The following is a 25,183-nucleotide window of genomic DNA, read 5'->3' on the forward strand; positions in this document are numbered from 1 at the left end:
GCACTTACTGTGTGCAGATCACTGTACTGTGCGCTTGGGAAAGTACAATTCAGCAATAAAGAGAGGCAATCCCTGCCCACAACGAACTCACCGTCTAGAGGGGCTCACAGTCTTGATCCCCATTTTTACAGATGAGGTAACTGAGGCCCAGAGAAGTGAAATGACTTGCCCAAGGTCACACAACAGAAGAGCGGCAGAGCTGGGCAATAGAACCCGTGACCTTCCGACTCTCAGACCAGGCCCGTGCTCTATGTGATAATTAGTCTCCCCCTTCACGGAGATGTTTTAGCGTTGTTAAACTACAACCCGTAGCTGCCGGGAGCCTGTTAAACTCAAAATCTGGGAAATTTGACCTGACAGAATAATGTGGAATGTTTCGAGAACGAGCAACCTTCACTAAAGGATCGATGTCTTGAAGTCGGGTCCAGATTCTACTTTCCCCTCTGGCCTGTCAGGCTTCAGTATTGAAGGGAAGAGCAGCGAGTCTGGGTCTCCCCCGTTCTCATCTCCGAAAGCCGCCGGCCGCTCCCTCTAACTCGTAGATAACGTCCTGATTGTTCTCAGTCACTGGTCAGTGAGCTCACGGTCCACCCCACCGCACCCCCCTTTCACAATGAAGGGCGAAAGAATAGCTTCGTCCGACTCACAGGACCTCGCTAAGGACCGACCATTCATTCAGTCACATTTCGGTCATATTTATTGAGTGCTTACTGTGTGCGGAGCACTGTAAAAAAAAAAAAAGTTGGTATTTGTTAAGCACTTGCTATGTATCAAGCACTGTTCTAAGCGCTGGGGTAGACACAGGGTAATCAGGGTGTCCCACGTGGGGCTCACAGTCTTAATCCCCATTTTACAGATGAGGTAACTGAGGCACCGAGAAGTTAAATGACTTGCCCAAAGTCACACAGCTGACAGCGGAGGCGGGATTAGAACCCGTGACCTCTGACTCCCAAGCCCGGGCTCTTTCCACTCTCCAAACTATGTAATTCATCCTCAGGAATGGGTGGAATGATGATAATCATCCTGGGGTTGTTTTCTCTGTGTGCCAAGCACTGTACTAAATGTCATTTTATTTGGTTATTCATTCATTCATTCAATTGTATTTATTGAGTACTTACTGTGTGCAGAGCACTGTATTAAGTGCTTGGAAAGTACAATTTGGCAACAGATAGAGACAATCCCTACCCAACAACGGGCTCACGGTCTAGAAGTAGGGAGGCAGCCAACAAAACAAAACAAGTAGACAGGCATCAATAGCATCAAAATAAATAAATAAAATTATAGATGTATTCTGTTATTCTAAATATATATGTATAGTCTCTATATAGAATATGGTTATATTCACATCTGTCTCCCCCGCTAGACTGTAAGCTCATCGTGGGCAGGGAATGTGTCCGTTATATTCCTGGTTGTATCAAGTAGCAGCGTGACCTAATGGATAGAGTATGGGCCCGGAAGTCCGAAGGACCTGGGTTCTAGTTCTGGCTCTGCCACATGTCTGCTTGGGGACCTTGGGCAAGTCACTTCACTTCTCTGGGCCTCAGTTCCCCTAGTTGTAAAAAATGGAGATTAAAACTGTGAGCCCTATGTAGGACAAAGACTGTGTCCAATCCAACTGTATTATATCTACCCCAACTCTTAGAAAAATGCCTGGCACATAATAAGTGCTTAACAAATGCCATAATAATAATAATTGTATTAATCATCATCATCATTATTATTAAGAATGTCAAGGAAACACAAAAGAGGTGACTCTTGAGAAGCAGCGTGGCTCAGTGGAAAGAGCCCAGGCTTGGGACTCAGAGGTCATGGGTTTGAATCCAGGCTCTGCCACTTGTCACTTCACTTCTCTGTGCCTCAGTAACCTCCTCTGTAAAATGGGGATTAAGACTGTGAGCCTCGCGAGGGACAACCTGATTATCCTTTATCTACCCCAGAGCTTAGAACAGTGCTCTGCACATAGTAAGAGCTTAACAAATACCAACATTATTATTATTATTTTCTCCATGGCAAGTGAAAAGTAAGTCTCCCCAGAGCAGGTTGGACAAAATTCACTAGATCAAACACTGTTATTCAATAGGGCTGGATATTCTATGACGAGGATTTTCCCATAATGTTCCAGTGGGCTGTTTTATCGCTGGTGGATCAGGGGAAAGAAACCTAAGCCGCTTCCAAATGATGCACGCTCAGGACGCTCGGATCGTACACCAGCAGCACCCTGCTGCCAGTGTTCATCATGCAGTCCTCAAAGAGTGTAATGATGATGATGATAGTATTTGTTAAGCGCTTAATATGTGTCAAGCACTGTTCTCAGCGCTGGGGTAGATACCAGATAATCAGGTTAGACTCCATCCCTGTCCCACATGGGCTCACATTCTTCATCCCCATTTTGCAGATGAGGCACAGAGAAGTGAAGTGATTTGCCCAAGGTCACGCAACGGGCAAGTGGCGGAGCTGGGATTAGAAGCGCCGTGGTGTCTTGGAAATTTATATGCTCTTGATTCTATTTATTCGCTATTGTTTTAATGAGATGTTCATGCTCTTGATTCTATTTATTGCTATTGTTCTTGTCTGTCCGTCTCCCCCGATTAGACCGTAAGCCCGTCAAAGGGCAGGGACTGTCTCTATCTGTTACCGATTTGTACATTCCAAGCGCTTAGTACAGTGCTCTGCACATAATAAGATCTCAATAAAGACTATTGAATGAATGAAATGGCTAATTTGGGCTCTCCTTTGGGGTTTATTTGTGTTTCAAGTCGAGGAGCAAGATGGTGTAGAGAGGACCTCCAACCCTCTCCTCATTTGTTTTGTCACGATTTCAGCGCCGTGGTATATTGGATATGTCTAATTTGGGCTCTTCCGTTGGGTTTATTAGTGGCATGGAGAGAAGCCGTGACCCTCTCCTCATGTGTATTGTCACACGTGTCGAGTCGAGGTGTATCGGAAATGGCTAATTTGGGCTCTTCTGTTGGGTTTCTTCGTGTTTCTAGTCGAGGAACAAGATGGCGTAGAGAGGACCTGTGACACTCTGCTCATGTGTATCGTCACCGTGCTAAACCAAGGCCTGAGGAACGGCGGTGGCGTGGGAGACGTGCTGAGGAAACCTTCTAAAGACGTAAGCCTCCGTCTGGGGAGCCCTGACCCAGCGTTGCCCCGGGCAACGGATCCCTGCAATAATAGTAATCATCATCATCATCCTCCCTCTGGTATTTGTTAACCGCTTACTGTGTGCCAGGCACTGTACTAAGCACTGGGGCGGATACAAGCAAATGGGGATGGACTCCTTGTCCCACAATGGGTTCATAGTCTTAATCCCACAGATGAGGGAACTGAGGAACAGAGACCTGAAGTGACTTGCCCAAGGTCACACGACAGATAAGTGGCAGAGATGGGACTCGAACTCAGGTCCTCATGATTCCCAGGCCCTTGCTGTATTCACTAGGCCATGCTGCTTCTCTAAGTGGATTCCACTTTGGCGATATGGAGAAAATAGAGCTGCCTAAAGATCTCATCAGGATGATACCATAGAATCACAATTTTAGTTGATTGGAATGACACCTATATGAAAAATTGAGGAAAATATTTGGGAGGCAATTGGAGATGCATTCGACAAATCCGGGTGTTATCACAACTTTAGGTGAAGGAAAATCAGTCAATCAGTCATTGGTATGAGAAGCAGCGTGGCTCAGTGGAAAGAGCCCGGGCTTCGGAGTCAGAGGTCATGGGTTTGAATCCAGGCTCCACCACTTGTCAGCTGTGTGACTGTGGGCAAGTCACTTAACTTCTCTGGGCCTCAGTTACCTCATCTGTAAGACTGTGAGCCCCACGTGGGACAACCTGATTCCCTTGTGTCTACCCCAGCGCTTATAACAGTGCTCTGCACATAGTAAGCGCTTAACAAATACCAACATTATTATTATTATTATTATGGTATTTATCAAGCACTTACTTTGTGCTCATTGTTAAGGGCTTAATACAGTGCTCTGTACATTGTAAGCACTAAATAAAGAAATACAATTGAATGGATGAATGAAAGTATGCAGAGCACTGTACTGAGCACTTAAAAATACATTATAAGCAGCCCTACCTTCAGTAAGCTTACAGTCTAGAGGGGGAGACAGATATTAGGATGAATTACAAGTATTAGTCATTCATCCTAACAATCAGTTATATTTATTGCATGCTTACTAGGTGCAGAGCACTGTACTAAGCGCTTGGGAGAGTACGATATGACAGTTGCTAGACACGTTTCCTGCCCACAGGGAGCTAACAGCCTAGAGGGGGGAAACGGTAGAGAAGCAGCATGATTTAGCGGAAAGAGCCCGGGCTTGGGAGTCAGAGGACGTGTGTTCTAATCCCGCTCCGCCACTTGTCTGCTGTGTGACCTTGGGTAAGCCAGTTAACTTCTCTGTGCCTCAGTTACTTTATCTGTAAAATGGGGATTAAGACTGTGAGCCCCAAGTGGGACAACCTAATTACCTTGTAATAATAATAATAATGTTGGTATTTGTTAAGCGCTTACTGTGTGCCGAGCACTGTTCTAAGCGCTGGGGTAGATACAGGGTAATCAGGTCCCATGCAGGGCTCACAGTCTTAATCCCCATTTTCCAGATGAGGTAACTGAGGCACAGAGAAGTTAAATGACTTGCCCAGAGTCACACAGCTGACAAGCAGAGCCGGGATTAGAACCCATGACCTCTGACTCCTAAACCCGGGCTTCTCTTGTATCTACCCCAGTGCTTAGAACAGTGCTTGGCACATAGTAGGTACTTAACAAATACCAGAATTATTATTCTTCTAAATAAATACATTCTAGATATGCTCCGAGGGACTGTGGGTGGGAGGAATAAAGGGTGCCAATTCAAATACAAGGGCGACGCAGAAGGGAGTGGGAGAAGAGGAAATGAAGGAAGTCTCATCTTGTCTTATGCCGTCGAGTCATGTCTGATCCATAGCGACGCCACGGACACATCTCTCCCAGAACACCCCACCTCCATCTGCAATCGTGCCGGTAGTGGATCTGGAGAGTTTTTTAGGAAAAGGAAATGATTTCCTACTTGTTCAATTATACAATCCAGGCATAATTCCAATCAATTCCCTTCTGTCCCTTGCTTTCCTTCCCTTTCCATATAAATCCCCCATTTTTCAGAAATTGGAGATTTATTTCTATTTGTTTCTTTATGGCATTTCTTAAGCGCTTACTATGTGCCCCAGCACCGTTCTAAGCTCTAGGGTCGCTATAATCTAAACAGTTTGGATACAGTCCCTATCCCACATGGGGCTCACAGTCTTAATCCCCATTTTACAGATGAGGGAACTGAGGTCCAAAGAAGTGAAGTGACCCGCCCAAGATCACCTAGCAGACAAGTGGCAAAGCTGGCCCTAGAACCCAGGTTCTCCTGATTCCCAGGCCTGGGCTTAATCCATTAGGCCACGCTGCTTCTCTGGCTTTTGGAAAAGAGAAAGCTATAGGAAAATTTGTCCTTTGTTTCACTTAGGCGGTACTGGAGAAATGGGAAGTGTGGAAAGTCTGAGGAGAAGTGGAGGTAAACTCCATTGGATTGGAAACTCCTTGAAGGCTAGCATCAGGTCTACTAACTCTATTGTATCGACTAACTCTGTTTATTAAGTGGTCAATAAATACTTGTGATTAATTGACTGGGAGAAAGGCTGAGAAGCAGTAGGGCTCAGTAGATAGAGCCTGGATCTGGGAGGTCAAAAGGACTCGAGTTCTAATCCCGAATTTGCCATTTGTCTGCTGTATAACCATGAGGTTCTCTGGACCTCAGTTTCCTCATCTGTAGAACGGGGTTTGAGACTGTGCACCCCAAGTGGGACATGGTGGTATCCTACTCCATTTGTTTGTATCCACCCCAGTGCTTAGTACAGTACCTGGTGCTCAGTAAGTGCTTAAAAGATATCACCATGCTTATTATAATAATAATAATAATGTTGCTAAGTGCTTACTATGTGCCGAGCACTGTTCTAAGCGCTGGGGTAGATACAGGGTAATCAGGTTGTCCCACGTGAGGCTCACAGTCTTCATCCCCATTTTACAGATAACTGAGGCACCGAGAAGTTAAGTGACTTGCCCAAGGATACACAACTGACAGGTGGTGGAGCCGGGATTAGAACCCATGACCTCTGACTCCTAAATCCATGCTCTTTCCACTGTGCCACACTGCTTCTCATTAATATACCCATGGCTCCCTGCCCAGCTGGTGCTCGCAGACATTTAGCCTTGCACATTTTTGTTTCAGGAACCCCTTTTTGCAGCCCGAGTGGTTTATGACCTCCTATTTTACTTCATTGTCATCATCATCGTTCTGAACTTGATCTTCGGCGTCATCATCGATACGTTTGCCGATCTCAGAAGTGAGAAACAGAAAAAGGAGGAAATCCTGAAGACGACCTGCTTCATCTGCGGTAGGTGGCCCCTTGAGATGTGGGAGCACCGGGCCTGGACGGTGTTAGCTTGTCTCGTCTATGCTGTCGAGTCGTCTCCGACCCACAGCGAATCGACGGACACGTCTCTCCCCAAAGGCCCCACCTCCGTCTGCCATCCTTCTAGTAGTGCAGCCATAGAGTTTTCTTGGTAAGAATCCAGAAGTGGTTTACCATCGCCGCTTTCCGCGTAGTAAGCTCGAGTCCCCGCCTACGACTCTCTCCCATGCCGCTGCTGCGCAGCACACGTGAGTTTTGACTTGTAGCAGATTGCCTTCCCCTCGCTTGCCACTGGCCAAGCAAGGAATGGAATGGATAGACCTCTGCTTCACTCTCCCTCTCACGGCCGAGACTTCTGGAAACTCTCCAGGTGTGACTCTGCAGAGGCTAGCTTGTACTGCTGTTTGGAAAAACTTGGGTATTTTTTTCCTCTATATCCCCCCTTCTTTTCTCTTTTCAACATCTGCTTCTTCAGGGCCTTTCCCCGTCTTCCAGCAGGCCACAGGAACGGGGCAAGGTTAGGGTTAGGATATAGACGGCTCTCGTTGACATTTTGAGTCCCTCCAAAGCGGAGAGGCATTTGACCCTGCTCCCTATTCCTCCTCGATTGTTCAGCAAATTTCCAGCTCCAAAGTCAATTGATCAATCATTTTTATTGAGCACTTACTGCGTGCAGAGCACCGGATTAAGCCCTTGGGAGTTTCCAGTGTGAGAGTCAGTAGACACGTTCCCTGCCCATGACAAGCTTGCAGTCTATAGGGGGAGACAGATGTGAATAGAAATAAATGAATTATGGATAGGTACCTAATTGTTACTATTGCTGTTATTATTATCAATTACTGTTAATAATAAGAAGAAAATATTGATGATTTAAATTCCCGAGGACAGTACTAAGAACACGGGTAGATACTAGGTAATCGGGTAGGACATAATCATTGTCCCACCTGGAGCCCACAGTAAGATGGGGAGGGTGAACGGGGATTGAATCCCCATTGTACAGATGAGGAAACTGAGGCACAGAGCAGTAAAGTGACTCACCCAAGGTCAAACAGCAGGTAAATGGTGATGTTGGGATTAGAACTCAGGACCTCTGCCTCCCAGGTCCGGGGTTTTCCCAGTAGGTCCGGCTGCAGTTATTGATTAGATGGCCAGTGACAAGGATCGTGTTTTCTATGTTTCTGCAGGACTCGAGAGGGATAAGTTTGATAATAAAACAGTCTCGTTTGAGGAGCACATTAAGTCTGAACACAATATGTGGCATTATTTGTACTTTATCGTTCTGGTGAAAGTTAAAGACCCGACGGAATACACTGGCCCTGAGAGCTACGTGGCACAGATGATCGCTGTAAGTCTTTTACATTTTTTTTCTTTTTAAAACGGGCTAGTGTGAATCTGTGTTGCTTTATGGGTATTGCTGGAGCCCTTTTGTTTTTCCTGCTGGTGAAGACTTTCAGCAGTAGTCTGAAAATGTACTAACATCTCTTTATTTTGCATATGGTATGTGCCAGACACTGTACTAAGTGCTGGAATTAGATACAAGATGATTGGGTTGGACAAAATCCCTGTCCCACATGGGGCAGCCAATTTCACAGATGAGGGAACTGAGGCCCAGAGAAGTGAAGTGACTTGCCCAAGGTCGCACAGGAGACAAATGGCAGAGCTGGGATTAGAACCCAGTTCCTTTTGACTCCCTGGCCTATGCTGTATCCTATAGGCCTCGCTGCTTCTCAGTGTCTTCCACTGTCTGGAACCGCCGCCTAGCCAGAGCTGTACTTAAGTGGAAAAAAAGAGAGTCCGTCTACAGCTTTGGGGACCTTTTGGTTACCACACTGATCTACAGAATGCATCCCTCGAAAATCAGTTACTAATACAGATAATTAGGTCAGATCCTGCCCCCTTTCCACCTGGGAATTTCAGTAGAAGAGATGGAGAGAGCAAGAATGCGTCCCTCGAAATTCTAAACCCAATCCCGATCCAATAATAGCGATAATAATTATTATGATAATGATCACTGTGGTATTTGTTAAGCGCTTACTATGTGCCAGGCACTGTTCTAAGCGCTGGGGTAGATAGAAGGTAGTTGGATTGGGCACAGTCCTTGTCCCACTCTGGATTCATAGTTTTAATCTCCATTTCTTAGAGATGAGGGAACTGAGACCCAGAGAAGTCGAGTGACTCGCCCAAGATCACACAGCAGGCTTGTGGTGGAGCCATTATTAGAGCCCGGGTCCTCCTGACTCCCAAGCCTGTGCTCTATCCACTAGGCCACGCTGCTTCTCTAAATAGTCCAAATAAGTGCTTACTCAGTACAGTGCTCCGCACACACTAAGCGCTCAGTAAATACCATTGATTGATTGATTGTAATTGAAATGGAAGAATTCCACTACTTGGCTATAGCCTTCTTGTTTCCAAAGCTGCTATGATGATGATGGTAATGGTAATGATGATGATGATAATAATTCATTCACTCATTTGTATTTATTGAGCTCTTACTATGTGCAGAGCACTGTACTAAGTGCTCGGAATGTACAATTCGGCAACAGATAGAGACAATCCCTGCCCACAGTGGACTCAGTCTAGAAGAGGGGAGACAGACATCAAAACAAATAATAATAATAACAATAATAACAGAAGCAGCGTGGCCTAATGGATAGAGCATGGGTCAGGGGGTCAGAAGGATCTGGGTTGATGATGGTGGCATTTGTTAAGTGCTTACTATGTGCCAAGCACTATTCTAAGTGCTGGGGTAGATACAAGATTATCAGATTGTCCCACACGGGGCTCACAGTTAATCCCCATTTTACAGATGTGGTAACTGAGGCACAGAGAAGTGAAGTGACTTGCCCAAAGTCACACAGCTGATAAGTGGTGGAGCTGGGATTAAAATCCACCCACTACCTCTGATTCCCAAGCCTGGGTTCTTTCCCCTAAGCCACGCTGCTTCTAGTCTCGGCTCTTCCAGTTGTCTGCTGTGTGATTTGGGCAAGTCACTTCTCTTCTCTGTCCCTCTGTTCCCTGTTCTGTAAAATGAGGATTAAAGCTTTGAGTCCCATGTGGGACAGGGACTGTGTTCAATCTGATTACCTTATATCTACCCCAGGACTTAGAACATAGTAAGTGCTTAACAAAATCTAAGTGCTTAACAAATACCATTAAGGCTGTCCAGGTGTCGTATTAAGGTTTGGAACAAATTCATTCAATTTCCTGTCCACTAGCCTGAGGAGAAAAGATCCAGTCCACAGTTTTCCAGATACTGTTTTGTGATCCTGCCATTTTGTTTCATTCGGACATACTTTCAGGCAGAAATTCTCAAAACGGGAAACTTTCAGGAGTCAAGACACCTGTAAATCACTCAGTCGCTCGGTTCTATCTATTGAGTGCTTACTGTGTGCAGAGCACTGTACTAAGTGCTGGGAAGAGTATTCATTCATTCATTCAATAGTATTTATTGAGCGCTTACTATGTGCAGAGCACTGTACTAAGCGCTTGGAATGAACAAGTCGGCAACAGATAGAGACAGTCCCTGCCCTTTGACGGGCTTACGGTCTAATCGGGGTAGACGGACAGACGAGAACGATGGCATTAAATAGAGTCGAGGGGAGGAACATCTCGTAAAAACAATGGCAACTAAATAGAATCGAGGCGATGTACATTTCATTAACAAAATAAATAGGGTAATAAATATATACAGTTGAGCAGATGAGTACAGTGCTGAGGGGATGGGAAGGGAGAGGAGGAGGAGCAGAGGGAAATTGGGGGAAAAGAGGGTTAAGCTGCGGAGAGGTGAAGAGGGGGTGGTAGAGGGAGTAGAGGGAGAAGAGAAGCTCAGTCTGGGAAGGCCTCTTGGAGGAGGTGAGTTTTAAGTAGGGTTTTGAAGAGGGGAAGAGAATCAGTTTGACGGAGGTGAGGAGGGAGGGCGTTCCGGGACCGCGGGAGGACGTGGCCCAGGGGTCGACGGCGGGATAGGAGAGACCGAGGGACGGTGAGGAGGTGAGAGTACAGTTTAACAATATAACAGACATTTTTCCTTGCCCACAAAGAGCTTATCGTCTAGAGGGGGAAACGTCAGGGTTTGGGGCTGCACAAATCTCACCCATTATCTCCAATTTCTGAGACATTGTCGTGTGACATAATACCGAAATTGCACGGTCTCATTCTATTATTTATCATTTATATTAATTGTGTGATTGGATATAATTATGCCAATTATGTGACTGATACCTCATCGACTAAAACTTCATTTAAGAGCCTAGGGACATCAAAAGACTGGCAGGCAAGCCCAGAGGCTCAAAAACCTGGAAAACACACAAAGTTCAAGGGTTGACCAACTTCATGTTTCCAGTGTTTAGAGGGAAACATGTTTTGGTTTGATAGGGCTGATTTCCAACTTTGAACACTGGAGCTCATTGTTAAGATTCATCTCTAATAGTTTCAAGTTTCTTGTGGAGGGGCGTGTGTGTGGTGATATTCCTTCCCATTTTTTCATACTTAAATGTTGTGACTAATAATAATAATAATATAAGAATTCCCTGTGTGCTTACGCACTGGGTAGATACAGATAATTAGGTCAGATCCTGCCCCCATCCCACCCGGAGATTTCAGTAGAAGAGATGGAGAGAGCAGGGGAGAAAGCTGAGAGAGGTTAAGGACTTGTCCAGTGTCACCCAGCAGGTTAGTGACAGTACCAGGATGTCACCAAGGACTTCTGATTCTCAGTCCTCTGCTTTTACCACCAGTCTCTGCCGTAGCTCTTTTTTTTAAATGGTACTTGTTAAGCTCATATTATATGCCAGGAACTGTACTAACCACTAGGAAAGACGCAAGATAATCAGATTGGACGCAGTCTCTGTCCCACATGGGGCTCACACTCTAAGTAGGAGAGAGTAGGGTTTAAGTCCTCATTTTACAGATGAAGTAACTGAGGCCGAGAGGAGTGAAGCGACTTGCCCACGGTCACACGGCAGCCAAGTGGCAGAACCAGGACTACAACCCCAATCCTCTGTTTCCCAGGCCCCTGCTCTTTACTAATGATGATGTTGGTATTTGTTAAGCGCTTACTATGTGCAGAGCACTGTTCTAAGCGCTGGGGGTGATACAGGGTATTCAGGTTGTCCCACGTGAGGCTCACAGTTAATCCCCATTTTACAGATGAGGTATCTGAGACACAGAGAAGTGAAGTGACTTGCCCAAGGTCACACAGCTGACAAGTGGCAGAGCCGGGAATCGAACTCACCACCTCTGACTCCGAAGCCCAGGCTCTTTCCACTGAGCCACGCTGCTTCCCACTGAGCCACGCTGCATGTCTACCAGCTCTGTTTTATTTATTCATTTGTTTATTCACTGATTTATTTTAATGATATTCGTTGAGAGCCTACTAAGTGTCACTGTTCTATTCCCTGGGGTAGGTAACAGTTACTTAGATTGGACGTAGTGCCTGTCCCACTTGGGGATCACAATCTAAGTAATTCTGTTGTATTGAACTCTCCCAATTGCTTACTTAGCACAGTGCTCGGCACACAGTAAGCACTCAGTAAATCTGATTGATTGAGGGAGTAGAGAAAGAGAGGGGTGAGGGGACTGTCAGGAACCACACAGAAAGTTGGTGTTAAAGCATAATTAATCTCGGAGGATGTTCACCCCTGAAGAGAGAGGTTCCAGGAAACTACACTTTCAAGTTCCTACTTGCTAATGGGTATTGGCTGCTTGGAAAGGGCAATCCAACACCTTTCACCTCGATGAATAATAATGATAATAAATAAATACCGCTGATTGATAGTCGTGGTATTTGCTAAGCGTTTACTTTATGTCACATACTGCAGAATGAGGATTCAATACCTGTTCTCCCTCTTACTTGACCGTGAGCCTCAAGTGGGACAGGGATTGTGTCCAACCTGATTAACTTGTATCTATCCCAGTGCTTAGAATGGTGCTTGGCACATAGTAAGCACTTAACTAGTACCATACTTTTTTTTTAAAGCATTGGTCTAAGCACTGGGGTAGATACAAGATATTCAGGCCTCAGATGAGGTTCACAATCCTAGAGGGAGGGAGAACAGGCTTGGAATCTATAATATCTACAATTCTGTTTATTTATATTGATGCTTGTTTACTTCTTTTGATAATAATAATTATTGAATCTGTTAAGTGCTTACTATGTGCCAAGCAGTGTTCTAAGCACTGGAGTAGATACAAGGTAGTCAGGTTGTCCCACGTGGGGATCACAGTCTTAATCCCTATTTTGCAGATGAGGTAACTGAGGCACAGGGAAGCTAAGAGGCTTGCCCTAGGTCACACAGCAGACAAGTCGCAGAGCTGGGATTAGAACCCACAACCTCTGACTCCCAAGCCCGCGCTCTTTCCACAAAGTCACGCTGCTTCTCTGATGTCTTTCTCCCCGCTTCGAGACTGTGAAGCTCATTGTGGGCAGGGTTTGCCTGTCTTTATTGCTGAATTGTACTTTCTAAGCACTCAGTACAGTGCTCCACACACAGTAAGCACCCGATAAATATGATTGAATGAATGAATGGATCCCCATTTTACAGATGAGGTAACTGAGGCACAGAAAAGTGGAGTGACTCGCACAAGGTCTCGCAGCAGACAGGTGGCAGAGCTGGGATTAGAATCCAGGTCCTTCTGACTTCCGGGCCCAGACTCTATCCACTAGGCCACGCTCCATTTCCATTCATCGCCCCCCATAGTTCTTATTCATTCATTTATTCAATCATATTTAGTGAGTGCTTACTGTGTGCAGAGCACTGTACTAAGCACTTGGAAAGTACAGTTCAGCAACAAATAGAGACAATCCCTACCCAACAACAGGCTCACAGTCTAGAAGGGGGAGCCCATCTCCGTAATTTATTTATGTATTTCAATGTCTGTTTCCCCCTCTAGACTGTAAGTTCCTTGTGGGCAGGAAACTTGTCGACCAATTCTGTTTTGTCTTCTCCCAAGTGCTTGGCCCATAGTAAGTGCTTAATAAATATCATTATTATTATCATTATTATTTGCAAAGGAACTTTGATTCCAGCAACCCTGGATCATCTCTTGTGGGGGGCCCCTTATTCCTTTCCCTCACCCTCACACCAAACTCCCTGATTTTTCCCAGATCCGTTACATTCCCTTCATTCAGTCGTATTTATTTGGCACTTACTGTGTGCAGAGCACTGTACCTAGCATTTGGGAAAGAACAATCCAACAATAGTCAGTGACGATCCCTGCCCACAATGAGCTCACAGTCTAGTGGGCCCCCGGAAGACCGGCCCCATTTCCGTGGAGCACATCGGTGGAGGGAAAGCAAAATATTAAACTTTTTCGGTCAATCAGTAGTATTCATTGAACACTTACTCTTTACAGATGTGCTTGGGAGAAGCAGCGTTGCATAGTAGATAGATCCCGGGCCTGAGAGTCAGAAGGTCAAGGGTTCTAATCCTGGCTCTGCCACTTTTCTGCTGTGTGACCTTGGGCAAGTCACTTCATTTCTCTGGGCCCCAGTTACCTCATCTGTAAAGTGGGATTTGAGACTGTGAGCCCCAAGTTGGACGGGGACTGTGTCCAACCTGATATGCTTGTATCCACCCCACTGCATAGTACATTGCCTGGCACATAGTAAGTGCTTAACAGACTCCATAATAATTATCATTATTATCATTATTGGGAGAATAAAATAGAACAATGTAACAGATGCATATAACAATATAACAGATACATTCCCTACCTCCAAGGAGCTTACAGACACTAGTGGAGTTCAGAGTCTAAGTAGGCAGGCTAATGTTATTTATTTATTCATTCAATAGTATTTATTGAGCGCTTACTATGTGCAGAGCACTGTACTAAGCGATTGGAATGTACAATTCGGCAACAGATAGAGAAAATCCCTTCCCATTGACAGGCTTACAGTCTAATTTAGTCTACTTGTTTTATTTTGTTCTGTTTTGCTTTGCTGTCTGTCTCCCCCGTTTAGACTGTGAGCCTGTTATTGGGCAGGGATTTTCTCTATCTGTTGCCAAATTGAACATTCCAAGTGCTTAGTTCAGTGCTCTGCCTCTAGTAAGTGCTCAATAAATACTATTGAATGAATAATAGAAATAAATAAATTACAGAAATGTACAAAGTGTTGTGGGCTGAAGGGGGTGAATAAAGGGGAATATACTTGATAATAATAACAATAATAGTATTAATGGTCAAGTGTTTAGGACAGTGCCTGGCACACAGTAAGCATTCAACAAATCCCATTTTCATTATTGTTATTACTTGTTAAGAACTTACTATGTGTCAAGCCCTGCTTTAAGCACTGGGGTAGATACAAGTCAATCAGGTTGGACACAGTCCCATTCATTCATTCATTCATTCATTCATTCATTCATTCGTATTTATTGAGCACTTACTGTGTGCAGAGCACTGTACAGAGTGCTTGGAAAGTACAATTCAGCAACAAAGAGAGACAATCCCTACCCCACAACTGGCTCACAGTCCAGAAGGCGGGGAGACGGACCTCAATACAAGTAAACAAGCATCAATCACATCAATATACGTGAGCCACTGTGCGTGGCTCAGTGTGTCTCCTCATAACAACATAAAACGATCGTGTTAATCGGTGAGATCGCGGGCCCTCCTGACGAGATTTTGGTGGGTGATGGAGAACCAGTTTGATGTCAGAGAGTTTCAGGGCAGTCACCTCTTGCAAAATTCCGTCAAATGGACCAGTTCCATTTCCATCAGTTCTGCCTGCCAGTGTTCCAGATTATTTTGAGAATGTCCTAAGAGTTTCTGCTGGTGTTCGGGCTCTGTGAGAGGCCAGTCAGGATCATTTCAGGGAGCAGTAAGTCATATTTATTGAGCATCTACTGTGTGCATAGCGTTCTATTAGCGTTTGGGAGAGAGTATAGTAGAACAATATAATAGACATATAATAAGAATGTTGGTATTTGTTAAGCGCTTACTATGTGCAGAGCACTGTTATAAGCCCTGGGGGAGATACAGGGTCATCAGGTTGTCCCACGAGAGGCTCATAGTTAATCCCCATTTTACAGAGGAGGTAACTGAGGCACAGAGAAGTTAAATGACTTGCCCACAGTCACACAGCTGACAAGTGGCAGAGCTGGGAGTCGAACCCATGACCTCTGACTCCAAAGTCCAGGCTCTTTCCGCTGTGCCACGCTGCTTCCCTTAATGGAATATAAGGGCTTGGCAGTCAGAGGTCATGGGTTCTAAACCCAGCTCTGCCACTTATCAGTTGTGTGACTTTGGGTAAATCATTTAACTTCTCTGTGCCTCAGTTTCCTCATCTGAAAAATGGAGATTAAGACTGTGAGCTCCATGTGCGACAACCTGATTAGCTTGTATCTACCCAGTGCTTAGAACAGTGTTTGGCACCAAAATTATTATTATTAAGAACAGTGTTTGGCACCAAACTTATTATTATTATTGTTATTAAATAGAATTATAGATATCTACACATCATTAATAAATATAAATAGGGGCTCACACTCCTAATCCCCGTTTTTGAGATGAGGTAACTGAGGCCCAGAGAAGTGAAGTGACTTGCCCGAGGTCACACAGCAGACACGTGGCGGAGCCGGGATTAGAATCGAGGTCCTTCAAACTCTCAGGCCCGGGCTCTCTCCACTGAGCCGCGCTGCTTCTTAAAATCAGACACGACTCTATCCACACCAGCCAAGGGAGCGGGCAAGTGGTCCAATACCAAATCAGCCAGCCACCCCTAGAATTATCGACCCTGCTGATTCATCACTGAAACAATGAACTACATGAACCCATTTGTTTGAGACTCATTAAAAGGGATGTACATTTCTAGGATTATAATAACCCGGAGGAGATTTATCCCGTTGCCGGGGGGAAGGTATTTGTTCACTGGTACTTTTACCGTAAGATCTCGTTCCAAGGCTCCCTTGGCATTTTGGGAAGAGAATGTTCACATTGTTAAGATTGATGATCGTTTCCTCTCCAACACTGGCCCGCTTCCAAAGATAACAGATGCTATCAAAGCTCCAGTTGTGGGAGTGAGACTTGTGAATACCCTAAGACTACGCAACTTTGGCTTTAATGATTTTTTTTTAAGGCTCCGACAACCCCCGCGGGGAGTCATTTGTCTCCCTATAACAACACAAAACGATCGTGTTAATCGGTGAGATCACGGGCCCTCCCGACAAGAGAATTTAGTGGGTGATGGAGAGCCGGTTTGATGTCAGAGAGTTTCAGGGCAGTCACCTCTTGCAAAATTCCATCGAATGGACCGGTTCCATTTCCATCGGTTCTGCTTCCCAGTGTTCCAGATTATTTTGAGAATGTCCTAAGAGTTTTTGCTGGTATTGGGGCTCTATGAGAGGCCAGTCAGGGTCATTTCAGGGAGCAGAAAGTCATATTTATTTAGCACCTACTGTGTGCAGGATGCTGTATTAGTGCTTGGGAGAGAGTATAGTAGAATATTATAACAGACATGTTCCCTGCCCACAGTTAGCTTACAGTCCATAGGGGGACACAGATGTGAATAGAAAATGAAATGACAGATTTAAGTGCTGTGGGGCTTGGCGGGGGGGGGGGGGGGTGATGAATAAAGGGAGCATGTCAGAGTGGAGCAGAAGGGAGTGGGAGAAGAGGAAAGGAGGGCTTAGTCAGGGAAGACCTCCTGGAGGAGATGGGCCTCCAACAAGGTCTCGAAGGGGGAGAGGGGCATTGTCGGATTTGAAGGAGGGAGGGTGTTCCAGGACAGCGGCGGGATGTGGGCCGGGGGTCAGCAGGCAGCTCATCTTCAACTCTGAAAGAGGGGAGGGTTTCTCTGACTTCATTCATTCATTCACTCACTCATTCATTCAATCGTATTTATTGAGCGCTTACTGTGTGCAGAGCTTAGTAAGCGCTCAATAAATACGATTGAATGAACACCGGACTAAGCACTTGGGAGAGGAAACTAGAACAATGAACAGACATATTCCTTGTCCACAACAAGCTTACGGTTTGGAGAGGCAGCATGGTTTAGTGGTTAGACCCCGGGCCTGGGAGTCAGAAGGTCATGGGTTCTGATCCCGGCTCTGCCGCATATGTGTCATGTGACCGTGGGCAAGTCACTTCTTCCTCCCTCAGTTACCTCATCTGTAAAATGGGGATTGAGAGTGTGAGCCCCATGTGGGGCGGGGACTGGGTCCCACCCGACTAGCTTGCATCTACCCCAGCACTTAGAACAGAGCTTGGCACATAGTAAGTGCTTAATAAGTACCATAATTATTATTATTAGAGGGGGAGAAAGACATATAGAGATAAAGACTTTTGGGCTTTCTAGTGATTATGGTATTTGTTGAGCACTTATTCATTCATTCAATCATATCTGTTGAGCACTTACTGTGTGCAGGACACTGTACTAAGTGCTTGGGAGAATACAGTTCAGCAACAGATAGTGGCTGTCCTTACCCAACAACGGACTCAAAGTCTAGAAGGGGGAGGCAGACAACAAAACAAGTAGACAGGCATCAGTAGCATCAAAATAGATAAATAGAATTATAGATATATATATATACATCATTAATAAAATAGGGTAATACATATGTGCAAATATACACTTACTACATGCCCACACAGGCCTCCATGCAATATAATGATAATAATAATGTTGGTATTTGTTAAGCGCTTACTATGTGCAGAGCACTGTTCTAAGCGCTGGGGTAGATACAGGGTCATCAGGTCGTCCCACGTGAGGCTCACAGTCTTCATCCCCATTTTACAGATGAGGTAACTGAGGCACAGAGAAGTTAAGTGACTTGCCCGCAGTCACACAGCTGACCAGTGGCAGAGCCGGGATTCGAACCCATGACCTCTAACTCCCAAGCTCGGGCTCTTTCCACTGAGCCATGCTGCTTCCCATATGTAAGCAAGGCAGAAAGGCAGACTCAGTCCCTGTCCCTCACGGGGCTCACAGTGTGTCAGAGGAGAGCAAGCGGAGAAGTGGCTTGGCCAAGTGGAAGTGTGCTGAGCTAGAAGCCAAAGGACCCGGGTTCAAGTCCAACTGCACCACTGACCTGCTTGGTGGCCCTGGGCAAGTCACTTAGCTTCCCTGTACCTGAGTTTCCTCTAGTGCTAGCATGCTCTCTCTCAGCATGGCTCAGTGGAAAGAGCACGGGTTTAGGAATCAGAGGTCATGGGTTCTAATCCCAGCCCTGCCACCAGTCAGGAGTGTGACTGTGGGCAAGTCACTTCACTTCTCTGTGCCTCAGTTACCTCATCTGTAAAATGGGGATTAAGACTGTGAGCCCCACGTGGGACAACCCAATTGATTACCTTTTGAGAAGCAGTGCGGCTCAGTGGAAAGAGCACGGGCTTGGGAGTCAGAGGTCATGGGTTCTCATCCCGGCTCCGCCACTTGTCAGCTGTGTGACTCCAGGCAAGTCACTTAACTTCTCAGGGCCTCAGTTGCCTCATCTGTAAAATGGGGATTAAGACTGTGAGCCTCACGTGGGACGACCTGATTCCCCTGTATCTACCCCAGCGCTTAGAACAGTGCTCTGCACATAGTAAACGCCTAACAAATACCAACATTATTATTACGTCGATCTCTTCTATCTCCCTGCCGACCTCTTGCCCACCTCCTACCTCTGGCCTGGTACATCCTCCCCACTCCTATCAAACAGATCATTGATGTCGCCATTTCAAAACCATAGTGAAGACACTTCTTCTCCAAGAAGCCTTCCCTGACTGAGCCCTCCTCTCCTCTTCTCCCACTCCCGTCTGCGCCGCTCTGACTTGCTCCTTCATTCATCTTCCCTCCCATCCCCACAGCGCATATGTATATATCTGTAGAGATCTGTCATTTATTTCTCTCTTTATTTATATTAATGTCTGTCTCCCCCTCTAGACTGTGAGCTCATTGTGCACTGGAATGTGTCTGTTGTTATATTCTCTCCTCCTAAGTGCTTAGTACAGTGCTTTGTACCCAGTAAGCACTCAATAAATATGATAGAACGAATGTTTCCCCATCTGTAAATTGGGAATGAAAATACCTAGTAATAAGGTTATTATGAGGGCTGAAATGAACAATTTATTCAGTCAGTCATATTTATTGAGCACTTACTGTTTGCAAAGCACTGTACTGAATGCTTTGGAGAGTAAAATATAACAATAAACAGTCATATTCCCTGCCCATAATGAGCTTGGAGTCTAGAGACGAGCTTATAGTCTAGGGAACTAATGGGGATAAAAATACCTTCCTTCTCTCCCTACTTACATTCATTTGTATTTATTTAGCACTTACTGTGTGCAGAGCACTGTGCTAAGCACTTGGGAGGTATAGTATAACCATAAACAGACACATTCTCTGTCCACAATGAGCTTCCAGTATAGAGACAAGTTTACAGTTGGAGAAGCAGCGTGGCTCAGTGGAAAGAGCCCGGGTTTTGGAGTCAGAGGTCATGAGTTCAAATCCCAGCTCTGCCACTTGTCAGCTGTGTGACTATGGGCAAGTCACTTCACTTCTCTGTGCCTCAGTTCCCTCATCTGTAAAATGGGGATTAAGACTGTGAGCCCCACGTGGGACAACCTGATTCCCCTGTGTCTACCCCAGTGCATAGAACAGTGCTCTGCACATAGTAAGCGCTTAACAAATACCAACATTATTATTTTTACAGTCTAGAGGAGTAAATTCCTCACTGGATTGTTGTGAGGGCTGAAATGAACTAATTCATATGAGAACTCTTTGGCTGTAAAAGCATTATAGAAAACTAGAGCAGCAGTGTTGTCTAGGGGATAGAGCACAGGCCTGTGAGTCCGAAGGACCTGGGTTCTAATCCCGGCTCTGCCACTTGTCGACTGCATGGCCTTAAGCAAGTCAATTGTTCTCTGTGATTCAGTTCCCTCCATTTGTAAAATGGGGATTAAGACATGGGACAGGGACTGCATCAAACATCACTAACTCCACTTTTTCTCATCTCCCACTCCGTTCTGCATCACCCTGACTCGGTCCCTTTGCTTTTCCCCCCGCCCAGCCCTCCTGCACTTATGTTAATATCTGTCATTTAATATATTTATATTAATATCTGTCTCCTCGACTCTGGACTGTGAGCTCGTTGTGGGCAGGGGATGTCACTGCTTATTGTTTTATTGTACTTTCCCAAATGCTTAGTACAGTGCTCTGCACACAGTAAGCACGCAATAAATAGGATTGAATTAATGAATGAATGACTTTATCCCAGTGCTTAGTACAGTGCCTGACACATAGCGCTTAACAGAATACAATTACCGCAAAAAAGTGTTTAGTCTCCGTTTTACAGAGGAGAAAACTGAGACTTGGAGGAGTTAATTGACATGCCCAAAGTCATGCAGGTGGCAAGTGGCAGAGCTGGGGGTTAAAACCCAATTAATAATAATGTCAGTATTTGAGAAGCAATTAATACAGACCAAGCACCGTACTACACAGTCAGTGGTATTTATTGAGCGCTTATCGAGTGCAGAGCGTTTGGGAGAGTCCAGACAGAGTTGGTAGATACGTTCCCTGTCCACAGTGAGCTCCCAATCTAGAGAATTTCCGCTTTCAGAGCCGTTGAGCTCAGAGCCCTCGGTAGCCCCGATCCAAATAGGAAAGATGGGAACAGAGGGAGAAGGCCGAGGGGAGGAAACAAGGAAATGACAAATCTAACCTCTGTGCGGGGCCAAAAAATTGCATCCAGTTAGAGGACCTTCATCTCTGAACCCCTCATCCACCCCTGCAGCAAAGTCCCGAGCTGCAAGAGGCAGACAGGGGACTTGGCCACTGCCTCTGTTCTTCCGTACTCTCCCAATAATAATTGTTGGTATTTTTTAAGTGCTTTCTATGTGCAGAGCACTGTTCTAAGTGCTGGAGTAGATAGAGGTTAATCAGGTTGTCCCATGTGAGGCTCACAGTCTTAATCCCCATTTTACCGATGAGGTAACTGAGGCACAGAGAAGTTGAGTGACTTGCCCACAGTCACACAGCTAAGTGGCAGAGCCTGGTTTTGAACCCATGACCTCTGATTCACCAGCCCAGGCTCTTTCCACTGAGCCACGCTGCTTCTCAATCGCTTAGAGCAGTGCTCTGCACACGGTCAGCGCTCAGTAAATACCATTGATTGTCCCATCGATTGCTTGGCGGATTGATTGATGGGTAGAACAGTTGCTAGGACCGTTAACCCTATGTGGGACAGGGACCGGGTCCAACCCAATTTGCTTGTATCCACCCCAGTGCTTAGTACAGTGCCTGGCACGTAGTAAGCACCGAACAAATACCACAGGTATTATTATTACTGGGAGTGGAGACACTTGCAGACTTCTTGTCGCGTCAAGAATAAATCTAGTGAGTTGTGGGGCATAACCATGGAACCAGTCAATCAATCAATCGATGAGATGTATTTATTGAGCACTTACAACGTGCAGAGCACTGTACTAAGCGCTTGAGAGAGGGCAGTACAATGGAGTTGGTAGGCTTTTTCCCTGCCCACAACAAGCTTCCAATCTAAAGAGCAATCCCCTCTAGGAATCCCAGCCTTAGAGCAGGTGTGAGCAGTGGGCCCGAAGCTCTGGGGGTCTTTAGGACCCTGAAGAGGGGTCCAGCGCATAGAACAGTGTCTGGCAAATAGTAAGCGCTTAACAAATGCCATCGTTATTAGATGACAGAACCCCCGATCCTCTTTAGAGGCAGTAAACGTTCCAGACGTATTTCAGATCCAGTCGAGCTGTCAGAAAATCATCGCGCCACGCTGCAATAACAGCAGATACAAGCTTGTTTTCCGGTGCAGAATTCCTTCAGGCGCCTTTGAAATTGCCATCTGCTCACCCAGGCTGGAGAGGAGCCAGAAAGTGCTGGTTTGGGGGACCGGAGAAGCGGGTCGGATCCCAGGAGGACCCCCAGTTTGAAGGGGCCCTGGGGACCAGCATGGGCCTAGAGTCAGGGGATCTGGGTTCTAATCCTGTAAGACCACCGTGGGCAGGGAATGTGTCTGTTCTGTTGTTCTCTTGTACTCTCCCAAGCACTTAGTATAGTGCTTGGCACACAGTCGGCAGCAGGGCATAGTGGATAGAGCCCGGGCCTGGGAATCAGAAAGTCATGGGTTCTAATCCTGCCTCCTCTACTCATCTGCTGTGGGACCTTGGGCAAGTCACTTGACTCTTCTGTACCTCAGTTATCTGATCTGTATAATGGCAGCTGAGACTGTGAGCCCCACATGGGACAGAGACTGTGCCCCACTCGATTTGGTTGTATCCACCCCGGCACTAGTGCTTAGTACATAGTAAGCGCTTAACAAATACCATCATTATTAGTAAGCACTCAATAAATACGGCTGACTGAATGAGTGACTGACTGCCATTTGTCTGCTGTGTGTCCTTGGGCAGGTCATCCAGCTTCTTTGTGCTTCAGGTTTCTCATCTGTAATAATAATTGTAAGAATTTTAATTCTTCCTCCACCTTAGCATGAGAGCTCCAAGTGGGACTGTGTCTCATATTCAGTAGTATTCATTGAGCACTTACTATGTGCAGAGCACTGTACTAAGCACTTGGAATGAGCAAGTCGGCAACAGATAGGCATGTCCCTATCTTGTGTCTACCCCGGCGTTCAGTACGGTTCCTTGCACAGAGTATGTGCTTAAAAAATGTCACTTTAATGATTATCGTTATCGTCATTATTATTCAAACCCCACTCCCATACTGGACGTGGTATAGCACGAGTTTTCCTTAGTTCAGGATCTTGCAAGACCATAATCCTAAGACACTGGGGGTAGATACATTTTAAATTGCAGATTATTTCCAAGATTGTTAGGAATGAGACGTAGAGTTGCGAATGTGGAAGAATGGGAAAGGATCTAGTTCCAGGATGTTCAAGCCCTCCAGAAGTTTAAATAATACACTCTGTTCTGCTGCCAACAATCAATCAATCAAACAGTAGTATTTATTGAGCTCTTTCCATGTGCAGAGCACTGTACTAAGCGCATAGAAGAGTACAGTGTAATAGAGCTGGAGGACACGTCCCTTGTCCACAACGAGTTTACGGTCGAGATTAATTTTGGCTTGAACTTGATTAGGGAAATAGGGGACTTTATTCTGATTTTTCTTCTTATTACTGTTATTATTATATACAAATATGTATAACATATATTATATAAAGATATGTGGTGCTCCTGCCCAGGTGGAAATGTCCTCCCGGACACTAGTAATCCCTGATCCTAATCTTATTCTGTGGGACACTTTCCTCATCTCTAAAATGGGGAAGCAGCTTGATGTAGTGGCTAGAGCCCAGGCCTGGGAGTCAGAAGGATGTGGGTTCTAATCCTGACTCAGCCACTTGTGTGCTGTGTGGCCTTGGGCAAGTCATTTCACTTGCCTGGCACATAATAAGCACTTAGCAAATGCCACAATTGCCATTATTAAAATGGGGATTCAGTACCCATTCTCTCTCTACTTAGACTGTGAGCCCTATGGGGGACAGACACTGTGAAAAACCCGATTATCTTTTTCTTTTCACAGCATTTGTTAACCCTTACTGTGTGCCAGACCCTGTACTAAACTCTGGGGTAGAGATAAGATAATTGGCTTGGACATAGTTCATGTCCCACGTGGGGCTCACAGAATTAATAACTATTTTACAAACGAGGTCACTACAGCACAGAGAAGTGAGATGACATCCTCAAGGTCACAAAACAAGGAGCTGGCAGGGTCAGAATTAGAGCCCAGGTCCTCAGACTCCCAAGCCTATGCTCTTTCCACTAAGCCACACTGCTTCTCTTGCTTGTGTTTGCATGGCTTTGGGCAGGAGAGTACAACTGTGCAAATTTTCCCTAACCCTAAATTTGGCAAGAACACGACTCCTGTGTTTTAATAAAACTGGGGGCATTTTACCTTATGCTTATCATTTAACACTAACCCAAGAGTGCCAAATAATTTCAGTTTCTAATATGTCTTCTGTGTACTGTATTTCTGATTGAAGTAGGAAATCCACCTCAACTCCTTAGCTAGTTTTTTTTTAATAGTGCTTTTTAAGCGCTTACCATGTGCCAGGCACTGTACTATGCGCTGGGGTAAATACAAGGCACAAGGGAATGCCCTCTCTCCTTAAATTCGACAGACAATGACCCTCCCCCAGTTCAAAGCCTTATTGAAGGTCCATCTCTTCCAAGAGGCCTTCCCTGACTGAGCCCCCCCTTTCCTCTTCTTTCACTCCCTTCTGTGTCACCCTGATGTGCTCCATCGATTCATTCCCCCACCCAACCCCAGAGCACTTATATACATATCTGTCATTTATTCATTTAGATTAATGTCTGTCCCCTCCTCTAGACTGTAAACTAGAAGCAGCGTCGAGAAGCAGCGTGGCTCAGTGAAACGAGCACGGGCTTGGGAGTCAGAGGTCATGGGTTCAAATTCCGGATCTGCCACTTGTCAGCTGTGTGACTGTGGGCAAGTCACTTAACTTCTCTGTGCCTCAGTTCCCTCATCTGTAAAATGGGGATTAAGACTGTGAGCCTCACGTGGGACAACCCGATTACCCTGTATCTACCCCAGCGCTTAGAACAGTGCCCTGCACATAGTAAGCACTTAACAAATACCAATATTATTATTATTATTATTATTATTATTAAACTCATTGTGGACAGGAAATGTGTCTGTTTACTGTTCTATTGTAACTCTCCCAAGCATTTAGTACAGTGCTCTGCCCACAGCAAGCCCTCAATAAGTACCATAGAATGAATGAATGAAAATAATCAGGTTGGACTGTTCCACATGGGAATCACA

The 25,183-nt window shown here is 45.5% G+C and overlaps 1 protein-coding gene across 1 annotated transcript in view; it reads left to right on the forward strand.

Moving 5' to 3' along the window:
• Nucleotides 1-25,183, forward strand: part of ITPR2 (inositol 1,4,5-trisphosphate receptor type 2) — a 428,831-nt gene that overhangs the window by 371,742 nt on the left and 31,906 nt on the right. Inside the window, exons 53-55 of the mRNA XM_029057432.2 lie at nt 2,991-3,115; nt 6,261-6,426; nt 7,629-7,789. Coding sequence (XP_028913265.1) covers nt 2,991-3,115; nt 6,261-6,426; nt 7,629-7,789 — 452 coding nt within the window. The remainder of the gene's footprint in view (nt 1-2,990; nt 3,116-6,260; nt 6,427-7,628; nt 7,790-25,183) is intronic.

The sequence above is a fragment of the Ornithorhynchus anatinus genome, chromosome 2 (genome assembly GCF_004115215.2).
Source record: "Ornithorhynchus anatinus isolate Pmale09 chromosome 2, mOrnAna1.pri.v4, whole genome shotgun sequence".
Classification (NCBI taxonomy): domain Eukaryota; kingdom Metazoa; phylum Chordata; class Mammalia; order Monotremata; family Ornithorhynchidae; genus Ornithorhynchus; species Ornithorhynchus anatinus.